At 44.5% G+C, this 18,024-nt stretch overlaps 1 protein-coding gene across 1 annotated transcript; it reads right to left on the reverse strand.

Annotated features, from left to right (window-relative positions):
• Positions 1–482: 482 nt before the first annotated feature.
• On the reverse strand, positions 483–17,606 carry LOC311106068 (ubiquitin conjugation factor E4 A-like). The gene is made up of 20 exons (XM_084148363.1): positions 17,521–17,606; positions 15,653–15,824; positions 15,151–15,321; positions 14,192–14,304; positions 13,731–13,883; positions 12,796–12,955; positions 12,075–12,277; positions 11,673–11,864; positions 9,123–9,456; positions 8,900–9,026; positions 8,045–8,352; positions 6,864–6,996; positions 6,429–6,619; positions 6,166–6,266; positions 5,902–6,015; positions 5,177–5,351; positions 4,206–4,386; positions 2,436–2,583; positions 2,185–2,342; positions 483–1,948 (listed from the first exon to the last, which is right to left on the reverse strand). Exons 2-20 carry the CDS (start codon positions 15,780–15,782, stop codon positions 1,813–1,815), a joined length of 3,228 nt encoding a protein of 1,075 aa, XP_084004489.1. The 5' UTR covers positions 15,783–15,824; positions 17,521–17,606; the 3' UTR covers positions 483–1,812.
• Between the last annotated feature and the right edge of the window lie 418 nt (positions 17,607–18,024).

Below are 18,024 nucleotides of genomic sequence, written 5' to 3' on the forward strand. Positions count from 1 at the left end.
CAAACCGCTCGCCCACACATCGCCATACACACTGTCTGCCATCTGCCCAGTACAGTTGAAACCGGGATTCATCCGTGAAGAGTGTGCCAGTGGCCATCGAAGTCGGTTACGACGCCGAACTGCAGTCAGGTCAAGACCCTGGTGAGGACGACGAGCACGCAGATGAGCTTCTCTGAGGCGGTTTCTGACAGTTTGTGCAGTAATTATTCGGTTGTGCAAACCCACAGTTTCATCAGCTGTCCGGGTGGCTGGTCTCAGACGACTCCCCAGGTGAAGAAGCCAGATGTGGAGGACCTGGGCTGGTGTGGTAACACATGGTCTGCGGTTGTGAGACCGGTTGGACGTACTGCCAAATTCTCTAAAACAACGTTGGAGGCGGCTTATGGTAGAGAAATTAACATTCAAATGAGAAATGCTCACTAGCAGGGATGTAAACACATTTCTGCACAACATTTGAAAGAAATAAGCTTTTTGTGCACATGGAAAATTTCTGGGATCTTTTATTTCAGCTCATGAAACATGGGACCAACACTTTACATGTTGTGTTTATATTTTTGTTCAGTGTAATTGGATAATGTTAATTGGGAAGTACTTTCTTGTTCAGTGCCTAATACCCATTCAATTATCATTATGTTATGGTAACTTTAGTATGTGAGTATTGGGAATATGTTTGCGTACAAACAGCTACCAATTAATAACCATACTTGGTTATTGCATGTTATTATGGTACTGGAAGAAGTAATGCAAACATTTGTTGCAAGCTTGATACTGTAACACATCAAAGCTTTTTATTTATTAGTCATACTGTACATTCAAAATACATTTTGACAGTTAAAATATTGCATTATAATTTCACCCCGGTAATCATCAAGTTGGTAGATATGCCATATACAAACGCATGCTATCAAATGGGTATTCTTTCCCACATGTTCTACTAATTTCTTTAGCAAATCACACTTCACTTTGAATTAAAAGTCTCAAACGCCAAACAAGAGCAACTCACACAAGTTTGTAAATAACCAAAGTAAGTGACACCCTGACTCCTTGTTTAGGATATAAGACATATCCATTGATGGCGCATTTAATATCATAAATGGAACGAAGCCACAAAATAATAACTTGAAAAATGTCTGGTCTCCTTCAGTGAAATTAAAGCAAGGCGGGTGGTTTTAGGCCCCGATTCTTTCAATGAAGATTGGTTTGCCCACATTTTATTCTATGGGTATTGTATGCTTGCATAACACATATTATTTCAATGGTAAATGCTAAATAACATCAGATAATCTTGTTTAGGTTCATAGATGGACGGTGCATATAGACCTTACGGTTACTACAGAGACAAATTAATAAGTCATATTCCATTTTCTTGTGTGTTCAGTATACTTTGCCTACTTTTAATATACAAAACATTTGGCAGAGCTGATGATCATTTAGGAATTGCTAAACGACTATTGTCCAGTTAGACCAGTGGTTCCGACCAGACTGCAACCACTGATAGTAAACAGTATATTCTCTGAAGCAGGGGGCAGAATTCCAAAACCTCCATAGGGCGTATGAATGTAGCAGTGCAACTCGGTTTTCAATTGTACCACTACCTGCTCTCTTGACAGTTTTTGAGACCTGGGATCTTCCATTGACCGGTGAGGGTTTTTGAGCGCTGCATGAGAGGGAGATACCAGTCGCTCACGTGGTTTGAAGTCCTAAGCTTGAAGGCAAGCACACATGGATGAGTCAAAGTGGAGCATACTACTGTCGGTAAGGAGGTGAGGGAAGGTATGGTACAGTCATAGTTTGTTTGAGAAGATCCCAGGGCTAGCCACTAGGGCCCATCTGCAGCTGATCCTGCTTATGCTGGGCCAGCCACTGTAAGATCTGTTGCTTCAGCTCCTCGTTGGGCCGGATCTGGTCCATGGTGAGGGGGCTGCGGTTGAACGGGTCTGTCTGATCGCTGTAGGATAATGAAAATTGATACTCAATATCGTACAAATAAACTTGATCTCGGCCCGTATGTTTCAAGCATCTCAAGGATCAGTTTAGCCTTTTAGATCACAATGAATAAGACTACATGGACAGGGGGGGGACCTGATCCTAGATCAGCACGCCTACTCTGAGATGCTTGATGCACACGGCCCCTGGAATAAACCAGCAGCACGTAGACATACTACTCCTAAGGGAATCACTCACCTGAGTAAGTGCCGTGCTATGGTCGAGCGATCGACCGTGACATTGGAAGAGGGGAGCAGCACAGGGTCGAGCATCAGAGTGGACATAATGGGGTCCAGGAACTCGTCTGGGGCGTCCGCGTACGTTTCCTCATCCTGCAGCTGTCGGTCTGCATGAGACTAAAACAGGCAGTAGTTATTCGTTTAGGGTTATGGTATGGAGAGGGCATAGCGGTACAGTATAAGGTGATTTGATACTACAACAGATCTAACCTTTATTTTGTCAGCAAGGAGACCGAAACCCACAACCATTTCTCCGGGCTTGTTGATCTTCTTCAGGACTCGGACAGTCTGAGAGAAGAGCGTGGGAGAGTAGGAGCGCCCGTCTTTTGGGACAGTGGCACAGAAATTCTCTTCATCACTGTCGAAGAGAAAACAGACATTGTTACAATCGCTAAAAACAAAATAGCCACCTTACAGTGTATTCGGAAAGTATTCAGACCCCTTGAATTTTTCGTTACAGCCGTATTCTAAAATTGATTAAAAAATAAAAAATATCCTCATCCATCACACAATACCCCATAATGAAAAAGCTAAAACAGGTTTTCAGAATTTTCTGCAAATGTATTACAAATAAAGCAGAAATACCGCACGGCAAGCGGTACCGGAGCGCCAAGTCTAGGTCCAAAAGGCTTCTGAACAGCTTCTAAGGAACCCAATGGTTACTCAGTGAGCTCTAGAGTTCCTCTGTGGAGATGAGAGAACCTTCCAGAAAGATAACCATCTCTGCAGCACCCCAACAATCAGGCCATTATGGTAGAGTTGCCAAAGGAAGCCACTCCTCAGTAAAAGGCACATGACAGCCTGCTTGGAGTTTGCCAAAAGGTACCTAAAGGACTCTCAAACCATGAGAAACAAGATTATCTGGTCTGATGAAACCAAGATTGAACTCTTTGGCCTGAATGCCAAGCGTCACGTCTGGAGGAAACCTGGCACCATCCCTACGGTGAAGCATGGTGGTGGCAGCATCATGCTGTGGGGATGTTTTTCAGCGGCAGGGACTGGGAGACTAGTCAGGATCGAGGGAAAGATGAACGGAGCAAAGTACAGAAAGATCCTTGATGAAAAGCTGCTCCAGAGCGCTCAGGACCTCAGACTGGGGCGAAGGTTCACCTTCCAACAGGACAACGACCCTAAGCACACAGCCAAGACAATGGAGGAGTGGCTTGGGACAAGTCTCTGAATGTTCTTGAGTGGCCTAGCCAGAGCCTGGACTTGAATCCGATCGAACAGTATGAAAATGTATGCACTCACTAACTGTAAGTCGCTCTGGATAAGAGCGTCTGCTAAATGACGTAAATGTAAATGAGAGACCTGAAAATAGCTGTGTAGCGACGCTCCCCTTCCAACCTGACAGAACTTGAGAGGATCTGCAGAGAAGAATGGTAGAAACCTCCCAAATACAGGTGTGCCAAGGTGTGTAGCGTCATACCCAAGAAGACTCAAGGCTGTAATCGCTGCAAAAATGTGCTTCAACAAAGTACTGAGTAAGGGGTTTGAATACTTATGTAAATGTGATATTTACGTTTTTTATTTTTAATAAATTAGCAAAAAAATAATAAAACCTCTTTTTGCTTTGTCATTATGGGGTATTGTGTGTAGATTGACGAGGAAAAAAAACAATTTAATCAATTTTAGAATAAGGCTGTAACGTAACAAAAAGTGGAAAAAGTCAATGGGTCTGAACACTTTCCAAATGCACTATATAAGCCACACATGGATTCAAATGGTACTTTAAAAAATGTTCAACTAATGTAGCTATGCTTGACTGTGCTTGCCTGGCACAATAAAACCAATGGAACCATCCAAAACATGCAAACACCACCCACCTTTCGCTCCAGGCAAACGCTCAACATTTTTGAACGATTTCAAATACAATCAGAATACAGGTCTGAAGTACAGATTGAAAAAGCAAGCGAATTTCAACCTAACAAACTTCTGAGCCTTGTCTTAGCCTTGAAATATTGCCATTTTGAAACGTACCCCAGGTTAAGGTAGATGTTGCAGATATCGGAGACCAGTTGTTGGGGCTTGAAGTCAAACTCGCTGAAGTCTTTCACCTTCAGGGCGCCCATCTTGGGGCCGACCAGGTGCTGCAGGAAGTGGTTGAGCATGGAGATGATCCTCTCGGCCATGAAAGGGTGCACAAAAATACCCTTGATCTCTGGGATATCATGACGAGGGAGAAGCGAGTATGAGTTTCAATATATTAATATACACTGAGTGTACAAAACATTAGGCACACCTGCTCTTTCCATGACAGACTGACCAGGTGAATCCAGGTGAAAGCTATGATCCCTTATTGATGTCACTTGTTTAATCCACTTCAAATCAGTGTAGATGAAGGGGAGGAGACAGGTTAAAGAAAGATTTTTAAGCCTTGAGACAATTGAGACATGGATTGCGTATGTGTGCCATTCAAAGGGTGAATGGGCAAGACAAAATATTTAACTGACTTTGAACAGGGTATGGTAGTAGGTGCCAGGCGCACCGGTTTGAGTGTGTCAAGAACTGCAACGCTGCTGGGTTTTTCACGCTCAACAGTTTCCTGTGTGTATCAAGAATGGTCCACCACCCAAAGGACATCCAGCCAACTTGACACAACTGCAGGAAGCATTGGAGTCAACATGGGCCAGCATCCCTGTGGAACGCTTTCGACACCTTGTAGAGGTTATGCCCCAACGAATTGAGGCTGGTCTGAGGGCAAAAGGTGGTGCAACACAATATGAGAAAGGTGTTCCTAATGTTTTGTATCATCAGTGTACAACACAGTGCCATCAAATATAAATTATTGCCATTTACCTTTAACAGGGCAATCTCTTAATTCTGCTTATGGTTTCACTAACAATGAATAGGACAACAAAAAAATACACCAACACCCATATTTTGTGTAGCTCTAGGTAGAGACGTATGTCCAATCATTGTTATCCATTCATCCTCCCTCTCCAACTAACCTGACGTGAGGAAAGCCAGTGTGCCGATGGTCTCGTTGGACATTATATTATGGAAGCGTGCCAGCTGTCCCAACATCTGCAGACTGGACTCCTTCTCCCTGAGGGCATCAGGAGCCAGGCCCTCCCACTCGCCATGGTCCTTCTCCAGCTGCAGAAGCTTGATCTTGCTCAGGTACTACCACGACAAGGACCAGTTCAGAGAGAAGTAGTGGCAAAATCTGACACAGTTGAAATGTAGGAGCTTCATGTAAACCAGAGAACATCAACTAGATTCAGCCGCGGGCCAATTTCTTCTTGAGCGGATGGCAAATTGTACATGGCAAATTGACTGCAAGAAGCCCAAACAGATATAATATTTGACTAAAACATAAGTATTTCAAACCTTGCTTACAAGTATATCTCTCTATTATGCATGGGAATACTTTGGAACAGATTTCCAAAATTAAAACCAATTGGAGCAGATTTGTCTTTTATGGATCAGTAGAGGCTGGTGAGCTGAGGACGACTCATAGTAATGGTCGGAATGGAATGAATGGAATGGTATCAAACGCATAGAAACCATGTGTTTTAATACCGTTTGTTGATTCCATTCCAGCCATTAAAATGAGCCCGTCCTCTGATTTAAAGTGGCACCAGCCACCACTGAGATGGATATAAGTCAATATAAGTCAATGCTAGGAATGTCCTTTTCATAAAACGAGCGCTAAATGCTGACAGTTTCTCACCTGTATAGCTTCGTCGAGCAGGAAGATGGCGTCGTTCATCAGGAGATTCAGATACCGCAGGAAGAGTGGAGGATTCATTGCCTCGAGGTTCTCGGATGCATAAACAGCAAGACTCTGAAGTAAACAACATTCCACATAAGCATTTTGGTACATAATGGTGCAGAACTGAAGAGTAATACCGTGTGTTTCCTGCTGTCTTCAATAAGGACGACTCTACATGTGGTACCATCTAAATAACTAAGACAAACGGGGAGACAAGCTTGCCTTAATGCTCTCCCTGTAGCTCTCCTTCCCCCACATGTACTTGAGGATGGGATACATAGGTCTCCTGTAGTTGAACTTCTGTTCAAACTGGTGAGGGTCACCTGAGGAGAAAAGTCAATAACATACAAGTCACATCATGCTTGCACTTGAGCTTCATCACAAAGGTTTAGATTCTAGCACACACAAACACATATGTGCAAGACACAAACACACACACACATACACTGCGCACACACACACATACACATACACACTAAACCCACCAGTGAACTCAATATCCACAAACACAGCGATGAGCGCCTCGGCCAGGTGAGGGGCGTGGCGGTAGGAGCAGAAGACCCTTTGGCGCTGGAACATGACTGGCTGAGTCGTGCCGGCCGACACCGGTTCCATGTGGGGCATCACCGCCTCCAGCACCTCTGCCAGCTTCGCCCGCAAGTGAGGGTTCTTCATCCTGGGTACATGGGTAAAGAGTAACACAATAGGAACATAGATGACTCCAAATGGTAGACACATAAACCCCTTAGGAATATCACATCCAGAAGAGTGACTGTTGTAACAGCCAATGGGGATAAACAGTCCTCAAGGCATTGTATGTACCAGGACACATGGATATTATGCACAGAGGTGTAAACATGTGGCCTGGTACTGTGTGTGTGTGCGTGGGTGAACTCAACGCCTCTCCCTCTCTCCCCTACCTCTCCACGTTTCCCATGAACACAGTGATGAAGTTGAGGACCTGCTCCAAACTCTCGGCAGAAGACTCCAGGACCTCGTCAGCGAAGCGGCGGAGGAAGACAAAGAAATCTCCCAAGTTCTCTGCAAAGAACTCTGCAGACGTACAAGAATCCTTTTGATAACCAACCCCTCCTAGTAGTCATCGTATTAATACACTCTCTACCAGAGGAGGATGGTGGGAGGGGCTATAGGCTCATTTTAAATGGCTGGAATGGAATCAATGGAATGGAGTCAAACACGTTGTTTCCATGTGTTTGATGTGTTAGGTGTTTCCATTCATTCCATTCCAGCCATTACAATGAGCCTGTCCTCCTATAGCTACTCTCACCAGCCTCCTCTGCTCTCTTCATATGTGTTATTCTCTCACAACTCTTATATAGCACTGTCATTGGGACACTGTCATTGGGACTTGCTGTTATTTAGCACAGTGGTTCCCAACCTTTTATGAACTTTGGAACAACTTGATGGGATAAAAAATTCTGCGGCACACCTAAAATATCCCTATTAATTAATTTAGTGGTAATGACCATCTAAATCTGATACTTACTGCAAATCAACGCTTTTCTGTGACAAACGTTATTTTTTTTTAGATTAAATAGGGTTTATTTGAACTATTTTCATAGCTTGCATAATAAAAGTTCCTTACTCATGATGATTAATTTGTGTGTACCCCTTTAAGAGCGTCCCGCAATCCATGCAGGAAATAAATAAATAAAATAGCTCCGTTAAAATAGGTCTTTAGTTTTGAACGGTTTGAGCTAGAGACGAGCGGTTTTCTGCATTGTAAAGGTGCAACCACGGCCACAAAGCCATGTTCCGTTTGTTTCTATGGCACCTCTATTGTACGCACTGACTGCAAGTCAGCATAAGAGCATCTGTCAAATGACTGAAAACGTGACGTCAAGGTCGATGGCGCAATATTGAAAAGACTGCCAAAAGTTGAGTTGTTGACGGCCTTTGCTCCTCATGGGGCGACTGGTCTAACTAAGTAAGTAAACAAGCAAGGTTGACGGAAAGTTTTACCTGAAAGGACTGTGATACTTGGTTGTCGTTCCTACCTTAGTTAAATGCCCTGACTGTAAGTCACTCAGCTAAACAAAAAAAGAGAAGTAAACTGACAGAGGGAGGGAGGGGCAGCTACCTGGCATGTGACAGAGCAGGCTGTTGTGTAGCGGCGGCAGGGGGAAGGAGAGCTGGATGTGCTCAGGCCCCTGGTTGCTGAGGCCCAGTTGAACCAGGAGTGTGGCGCTGGACGCCTGCAGGTTGAGGCAGCACTGCAGCATGCCCGGCTGGGTGGCTGCTGCTTTGGTTGACAGGTAGACCGTCATGAGGCGCTCGAACTGCTCGCGGAGCTGCTCGGCCGCCGGGCCGCCCGTGAGCTGGGCCTCCCGCCACGTACCCTGCAGCCGGTGGAGAGACTGGTTCATCTTCACCATCTGCTCGTGGAGTCTAGGGAGAGGCAAGGAGAAGACACAATACAACTTTATTAACCAAATGTTACAGCGAACAACGGAAATTTGTCACGGCCCAGTTCACAACATTAGATACAGTACATATGGCTCAGCTGTTATGAAGGATAACACTATGAGATATTATCACAAGTCTACTCCAAGGGCCAGGTTCCCGGGTACATATCGAGCCAACTCCTGGACTTAAACCCATGCTCAATGGAGAACCTCCACTGAGAGTTTTCTGTGTGTGTCGAGGAACCAAAAGTATTGTGTACTAACATGGCAAGTAGAACTTTCTTCATGCACAAACCCAAAACCCTGTGATGATATACAGTACTAATGCTCATCATATGGATACAGCATTGCTAGGTCAGGGGTATATTCAGTGAGGAGATATGTTCACAAATTTGCCGATAGAAATGCATTGAATAGACCTGACATGATTCCCTATTCTACTTGAAAGACAATCATATCTATCCTATAATTTGTATTATATCTGAATGTTCTGTAACGTTGAACCCTTCTGAACAGGGCCAGTTAGTTACCTGTGGAAGCCCAGGTGCAGGGTCATCTGGGTGAGGATGAGGTTCTCAGTGAGGAGGCTATATGACTGTGAGTACTGCACCGACTGCTGGGGGGGGAGGGGGACGAGACACGTCTCTTTGTCCAGACCTAATGATCAATGAGAAAATTAGGAAAGATTCATATTTACGAACATAAAAAAGAGAACTAATGATGTAAAAAGGATATCCAATGACCCAGACACACCTCTGGCGTGCACGTTGCGGTTGCGCCGCTCCTCCTCGCTGAGCTCCTTGAGGGCGCAGTAGGTGGGGTTGAAGGTGAGCAGCTTGGGGGAGCGCGGCCGGCAGAAGGGCTGGCACAGCTTGAGCAGTGCGGCGCCCAGGTTGAGGAAGAAGGCATCTGAGGCGTACATCTGGAAGAAGATCTCGGGCATCTGGTTGGCCCAGATCTTGGCGCGCCCGGCGTTGGCCTGCAGGCAGCTGCCTAGCCAGGAGAGCAGCAGGTGGCGTGTCTCACCCGACTGCTGCAGCAGGTTCTTCAGGAGCTGGTGCAGCTTGTCATGGAACTGGCCCATGAACTGGGAGGAAAGGAGAGCAGGAAAGGATATGTCAATAACTAGATGGGAGCAGAGTATGGGAGCGGAGTTGAGTGGTCGGAATTCCCGCTCATTGCTCAAGGAGCGGCTCCGGCACTCCACGTCCTTTTCAACCGCTCCGCTAAAAACCGCTCCGCGCTCACAGGAAATAATTTTTTTGTGACTACCTGGACCTATCATTTGGTTTTAAAGTATTGAAACCAAACCAGATGATTTGAATGAAAAGTATTTTAGAAGCGCTCACCATTTCAAATAGGCTACATGTCATATTAAACAGCATATACACACTAAATATTATTTCAATTATTTCAAGGCTATAGCCTACAAAGAAATACATTGTGAAGCATTTGCGAGTGCGACACCATAGGCTGGTAGGGGCATTAGGCGCTCAGCATTTAAACAACATTTTGTTGTATTAAATCATTATAGTCTATAAATTGCGCATATAGGCTCTGACTTAGTATTAAATACAAATTAAATGAAAAATTCCTTATTAGGCTCAGTCTACAGTGCCTTTGAATTCATTTCTATAAACACGGGTTTGGCCAGTCTGTGGCTTAAGGCTCATGCGATGGTGCCTGGAGAGCAGGCCAGCAGCAGAGAATATCCTCTCCTCCCCTGCAGAGCCACTGGGGATGGTAAACACCCTTTGGGCCACTCTTTCCAGGCTGGGCAGAGATGCAGTTTATTTTTTCTATAGGTAGGCTTAAAGGTTTTTAGGCAAAATAACCAATCAAAATGGAAAGCTCCTTGAAAGTGGGAATATGGCAGGCCTATTTGGCCCAAATCAATTATGGATATAGATAATAAATTATATAGATAGATAATAGAACAAAAGTGAACGTTCAATCAGATGTTTTGTTTATAAATACTTTGCAACAATGACACACATAGTTATCTACCCACCTCATTCCTTTATTTTAGCATGTGCACATAGTAAGTACACCATCATGCTTTCGGGATACGTGTCTTTTCAGATTCCACAATGATTCTTTAGTTGTGGACGCTACATCACCGCACTACCTCTCGGTCCTCATCTTTGTAAGTCACCTTGATTTTGCACCTGTTTGTTTTATCAGTTTCTTTATGAAAATATTTAGCAAACTCCATGACAGTAGCTAAAGCAAGGGACTATAGCAGCACACAAGTAGACTACAAATGCATGCTGGGCCGGGCATGCCCTGAGCTGGTGAAGTGAGCGCTACTGGAGCGAAATTGGAGCAGGCGAAAAGGCTAACGCACCAGCCTTTGGGAATCTCGCTCTACGCTCCAGTGAAATTGGTCGTTTTTTACTCAGTACTTTGTTGAAGCACCTTTGGCAGCGATTACAGCATTGAGTCTTCTTGGGTATGACGCTACAAGCTTAGCACACCTGTATTTGGGGAGTTTTTACCATTCTTCTCTGCAGATCCTCTCAAGCTCTGTCAGGTTAGATGGGGAGCGTTGCTGCACAGCTATTTTCAGGTCGCTCCAGAGATGTTTGATCGGGTTCAAGTCTGGGCGGGCCACTCAAGGACATTCAGAGACTTGTCCCGAAGCCACTCCTCCATTGTCTTGGCTGTGTGCTTAGGGTCGATGTCCTGTTGGAAGGTGAACCTTCACCCCAGTCTGAGGTCGCTCTGGTGCAGGTTTTCATCAAGGATCTCTCTGTACTTTGCTCCGTTCATCTTTGCCTCGATCCTGACTAGTCTCCCAGTCCCTGCCGCTAAAAAACATCCCCACAGCATGATGCTGCCACCACCATGCTTCACCATAGGGATGGTGCCAGGTTTCCTCCAGACGTGACGCTTGGCATTCAGGCCAAAGAGTTCAATCTTGGTTTCATCAGACCAGAGAATCTTGTTTCTTTGTGGAGTGGTTGAAAAATGAGTTTTAATGACTCCAACCTAAGTGTATGTAAACTTCCGACTTCAACTGTATATATATATTTAAAGCGAATTTCCTGCAATTCTACACATTTTGCCAGGACTTATGCTGTGTTCATATGATATCTGAGTGAAAGTGACTCAGACATAAGCTTAGACTAAGCTTGTGTCTGACCCTTAGAATCTGTCTGTCCCTTGGCAGTAAGCTGGATGTAGGCCTAAGTGGGGTTTTGGAGACACAGAAGATAAGGTTAGGGGTCCGTCCTAAATAGCACCCTATTCCCTATATAATGCACTACTTTTGACCAAAGCCTCTATTTCTTGTGCCCTTACCTGGTGTATGTTGGACTCCTGGACCTTCATTTCCTGTGGACTGGAGCGTGATGGGTTGAGGAAGAAGCCGTGACCCTCCACCACCCCCGGCGTCTTCAGCAGGCAAGAGATACTCAACACAGTGCCAAGGAGGGTCTTCTGATACTGAAGCCCATTGTTGGGATCTTTGGGATGGATGTGCTCCACCAATACCTGGAGTAAAACAATTTGAAGTATATTAAGAGAGTAAACTACTTTTGAGATCAAGGTTGTCCATCTCAGACATATGAATGCAGTTGTTAAAAGAATAATAATATTGTTCTAAATAGAATAATATAGAACAGAATAGAATATAATCAAGTAATAATCACGGTTATACAAAATAGTCCAGAGGAGTGATGACGATGCATTTTGGCCCCTGACCGTAGCGATATCTTTTTGCCGGCTGAAGTAGAGGAGAAGGTCCAGGTAGGAGAAGAGCAGCAGCTGGCAGAGATCCAAGTCTTTTACACGGCCTTGGAAGATATCGAGCACGGGCACGATCACCTCGCTGAAGGTGCGCACCTCCTGGTCAACCAACAGGCCAGCGATCACCTCCTCCACGAACTCCACCACCTCCTCCAGCTCTGCAACGCACAACAGAAACCACACTTTATGTCAGGGTTTTTCTTGGCTCAAAAAGGGGCTTAGGTATAGATAAGTAAAAACCCTGAATAATAGCCCTGTATAATGCAGAGAAGATACTGTACTTTACAGAACCATATATGTACAGGGTTTTTCATGGCTCAAAAAAGGGCTTAGGTATATATCAGGGGAAAAAACAATGTAGTCTATACAGTTCAGTAAAGTATATTCTCTGTATTGTACAGGCCTCTTTCCCCCCTTTTCCGGACACAAACCACACACAACAACACAGCGAAGTCAGGATATTATACTCTCAAATGCAGATCGACAAGTTCAAACTAGTAAAAACCAGTTATTTAATCAGCGGGGGCAAACTATCTTAAATTACAGCACATCCTGTCTTGGGAGGCCTCAACAGTTGATACCTGAGCAGCAGACAACACCACTTTCTTTGGCTACTGAGATGGAACAGAACAGGGATCCTCAGACAGTCAAAGCTTTAATAATTGAATGGACTCACGGGCTCCGCCGACTCCCTCCAGCAGCAGATCCAGTAGCTGCTCGTACACGTTCTGGCTGATGTAGATCTCGGGGGTGAGCAGGACCGTGCACGTGTTGGACACCGTCAGATTCTTACAGCGCACTGCGTACGACAGCAGCTTCTCCGGTACTTTGGTGACCTGGGGGTTTGTAATGTAGGGAGGGACCAGGGAGGAATTTGTCACGTCATTGTCAGCAATGGAGCACAAGCTAAACATGCTTTCTTTTGCCTATATGCAGACTGAAATGATCTAGAAATAAACAGCAGATTTAACCTTAGACAGGTCATTCATTATGTTCAGTAAGACTATGAACCTTTTCACACTATTGTGGTGACCCAAACCGAACTGTGCAGGCGCTGATATTTTCGTTTTACATTGTCCTATACAGCATGGTTTAGACACAGAGTGGACAAAACATTATGAACACCTAAATATAAAAGCGTTCTACAGGGATGCTGGCCCATGTTGACGCCAATGCTTCCAACAGTTGTGTCAAGTTGGCTGGATGTCCTTTGGGTGGTGGACCATTCTTGATACACACAGGAAACTGTTGAGCGTAGAAAACCGGTGCGCCTGGCACCTACTACCATACCCCGTTCAAAGGCACTTAAATCTTTTGTCTTGCCCATTCACCCTCTGAATAGCACACATACACAATCCATGTCTCAATTGTCTCAAGGCTTAAAGATCCTTCTTTAACCTGTCTCCTTCCCTTCATCTACACTGATTGAAGTGGATTTAACAAGTGACATCAATAAGGGATCATAGCTTTCACCTAGATTCACTTGGCAAGTCTGTAATGTTTAGTACACTCTGTATGCCTTTTACAGCAAACTTTTCCTGACTGAATTATGACTGGCAATTGGTGGAGGAAGAAATTAGGAATGAGAGTGAGCTGTGTATGTGACCCCACCTCTTCCTTGGCTCTCTGGTAGCAGGCGTAGAGGAACGGTATGGCGCACTTGTCCCCAGCGTCTCGGTCGGCAGAGAGATTCACAGCATTACACGAGGTCATGTAGATGAGGTGGTTCCCTGGCTCCAGCATCAGTAATCTGTTGAAGAGTGCCTAATATAGGAGAAAAAATGTCAAACTTAGCCAACATTCTGTGCTATCAACTTTATGTCCTTACTTACTGATCTCTGCTCCCTGTTGAGCATAAGGTTGCTATGTATTTTTCACTATACCATCTTCTTAGAGTAGACGATGCACTGTATACATAATAGGCCTAGTCCCCTGAAAATACAAGCCAGCGAGGAAATCGTCATGAGAAAAGGATACAGCACTGTATATGTGGATCTTATGGCATAGAGGTCAACTGAGCTGACCAGCGAACAGTTCGCCACCACCATTCCCACTGTCCGATCCTATTGTACCTGCTCGATGTTGTCCATGTCTAGCCAGTCTTGCCCGTCCATCTCTGCGGCCATTTCCTCCAGGAACACGCAGCGTGGAGGAATCCCATTGCATCCTCTCAGACTGGGGTCACCTGAGGTCAAACAACAGTTGTTGAACAGCAGACTCCAAACACTCAGACCATTTTACTTTTCACTTACAGCAGACACAGTCAATCATGACTCATTCCAGTATCCAGTTTATGAGTATTGAGCTGGGGTGAGTAATTTACTGTTTACTGGATGGCCCTGAAATGGAATACTAAAAGAGGCCGAGCAGATTAGATTAGATTTAGACTAGAAATGGACAGAAAGGGGCTCCATCATCAGGGCACTTTCATGCCAGTCAGTGAGGGATGATGAGCGGGAAAATAAGACACTAATGGAGGAAGACAGTCATCTGGGACCTGTAGACCCCCTTGATGACACAGCCTCTGACTCAGTCAGTTGGCTGATGCCACGCTGATCGCTCTCCATCTAATCTAGTACAGACACAGAGTGATGTCATGAAGAAAAGACTGCCAGGAAGGATGAATGTACTGAATTCCTTTGAGTTTACGAAGGAGTTTAAGAAAGCTGTGATCACACATTGACCATGCCTCAATCCAGCACCTCAGATTAATCAACAGAAAGCACAGGGGAATAAATGAAACAGTCAGAATGGGGGCTTTGTCATTAAAACAGGGGGAGGTTGACGGGTGATGAATTGAGCCGTTGCTTGTGTATGGGCACATAAATGGTTGCCTGGGAAACAAACTGATTTGCTTTAGTTCATATCACTACGCAACATCAGATAGACCCAGCCAGGCAACAGTAAGGGTTGTTTACATGACAACAAGATTCTGAAAATTAGAAGAAGGGACAAGCGGCATCATGACGCTACTCCAATAGAAAAAAGTGTAAAAACCTTAATACGCTCCTATCTAACTTCCTGCACTCACTGTTGTCCAAGGTGATGAGGAAGATCCTCTGGATCATGTGGTTGATGTTGAGCTGTTCACACAGTTCCTGCCGCGACAGGAAGGAGCGGCTGATTTCGGCCACCGAGTCGTCATTGTCCTCGATGCTGTCCGAGTTCTCTGACTCTGACTGACTCCCATCCGAGTCCTCCGCTGCAACACATTACATAAGCCAGCAGATATATGAAACCGTATGAGGTCATTGTCGAGCGTCAAGCCAGTGAGCGTGCCACATCATATTAGTAATGTTTAAGTTAGACAGACAGACCAAAATGAGTAACACAATGAACTATTATAGCTGGAGTGGCCAACTGTTGGGGAGCAATGAGGTTTGCATGGCTTTATTCCAACCCAGCACTAAAACACCACCGATTGAGCTAATCAAGGTCCTGTCATGCAGCCGATTAGTCAGGTCGTGTGTTAGAGCTGGGCTGGAGCAAAAGCATGCACGCTCTGTAACTCCTCCTCTGGAGGGTTAACTCACAGGGTGGTTCGCCATGGCGCGAAGGTGGTTTCTGGCCCGACGCAAACTGCTTGGCGTCGGCGAGGGAGCTGAAAAGGGCAGCGAAGGGGTTGCGGGAGATGTTTTGGTTGTTGTTGCCCTGGTCAGTCATCTCACTGGAGCATAGACTCCATCAACAGGTGCTGGCACCAGCCTGGACAGAGAGGTACACTGTGGTAGAGCACTGGACTAGGTGAGTTCAAACAATTCTACAGAAGTTGTTTCAAGTGTTAAATGTGTGCCAGTCTGTGAGGGCAATCAGGGGATGCAGGGGAACCCAGATTCTAAAATCCAGAACCTGTTTTACTAACTATCCACTCCTTATATGCTACTCCGTGCCAAGAAGTGGAATGATAACTCAAACAGACTGGTACCCCTAGGCTAAACCCAGACAGTATGGATTTTCATTCAGGCCTGAGGAATAACAGAAACCCAATGTTAAATGATTGAATAACTGTGAACCACAGACTGACTGATTAGCTTATTGACAGGGCTCTACAGGGCTACCATTTTGGAGGCATATGATCCTAAATATTTTGCTGTGCTACCTGAAATTGTAATTTGGTAACACCAGTGCCCTAGAAAAAAAAAATCACCCAGGTAATAATTGTTGTAATGATTTCTTCGCTGTCCCAGTAGTATGCAAACATGTGGTGGCACAGAACGAAAGGGAAAGGGGAGCGCTTCAAAAGCAGCTAGGAATCATATAGGCTATATCTCAATCTTAAAAATCTATTTTTCTGGTGCTCCTAAACCCTGTATTTGCTGGCAATTCGTATAACTAAAGGGGCAATCTGCAGTTACTACATTTTTTTGAATTATAAATTAATTATCTAAACCCATTGATTCTTGAAATGTATAATATAAATGCCCCATGCGCTTAGTTCGACTGTCATACCACATCAGAAGCCAAAAATATAAGGTTGTTTTTCTATTGTTTGTAAACTAAGTAAGGAAACACCATATAGCCTCAACACATGGTTAAAAGTATACTGTGTATATCATGGATGGTCAGTCCTTGCATCCATAGTTCTGTCTATGAATTTGAGTGTGGTTACATTTCTCCAGCACCATCCCTCAACCTCTGACAGAAACAGTGGCGGGGATTATTATTTGTTATTGTTTCTACTACGGATTGGCCCTTTAATACCTCAACTTTTTCATTGTGCTCCTACATTTTTCAAATTAGGCTCACGTGTGCTCCTTGTAAAACATTTTACAGTAGAGTCCTGGATGAATGAGGATGTTTACTGTTTGACTGAAATAAGGCAGCATCGACAGACTGTCAACAGATGGACATCTTCCATCTTCCACTTTCATTTTGCATAATGTTAGTAGACATTACTATTCTCATCATCTTACGTAGGAAAGGGTATGTCAACGTCAAATGTTGGTAAACTAACCTTGACACCTGTCAAACGTGCTAGTTAGTCACATAGCTAGTTACATTGCTGGCTAGCTAATTAACGAGCTGGCAAGAGATTACTTGATGAAGCTATATCACAACAAACGAAGAAAGGTGTTAGGTAATGTGATGTGTTATTTGAAGGAGCTAGCTACTTATCTTTCAATACCTAGAATCAATTGCAGAAACAACTCAATAAGCAAGCTGATAATGTAGCTACTGTAGCTAGCTGTCAGTGAATCACCGGTTCCGCTCAAGTAGCTAGCTAGCTAGCAGTCGTAGGCGTCATATTTAGCTGGCTAGCTAGGAAACGTTAGGCTAGCAGCTGGACTGCATTACATTAGCCAGGTAAATTGTCAAGACCGCTGTACTTTGTCAGTTACGGGGCAAAACCTGACTCTTTTGACAAAAAAGTATATCTTCAAATACTGGAATATTGTCATACCTGAAACAATAGCAGATACGTGTATTTCAATTAGCTAGAAATGCGTTCTTTCCTCTACTGTGGTTCTAACACCGCTCTAAATCAAGCAAGAATAACTAGGTACATCCGGGTCACGTATTCTTCTTCTTCAGTGGGGTTTATCAGCTGTTGGCATTCAACGTTATGGTGCATTACCGCCACCTACTGTACTGGAGTGTGGGCCAGAGACAGGGAGAAACTAAATCCTACCTGCCAGCCCCGTTGCTCTTAAAAAAAGATAACATATTTGAGACTCTATCTAATAACGTTCTACTCAATATACTCTTTAAACTAATTTCCTGTATCCCCTTCTCCCTCATACTAGATCTCATCCTCATTCTTTCCCTCTGATACTGCACACTGTAGCAATACACGCTCCACAGTCTCTGTTTCCTGACAATAATCACACTTTCTTGTTGGATGCTTTCCTATCACATTTCATGTCTTATTCAACTGGCTGCGTCCCACCCTTAATCTTGTAAAAAA

This window comes from Coregonus lavaretus (assembly GCF_964263955.1).
Source record: "Coregonus lavaretus genome assembly, chromosome: 30".
Taxonomy (NCBI): domain Eukaryota; kingdom Metazoa; phylum Chordata; class Actinopteri; order Salmoniformes; family Salmonidae; genus Coregonus; species Coregonus lavaretus.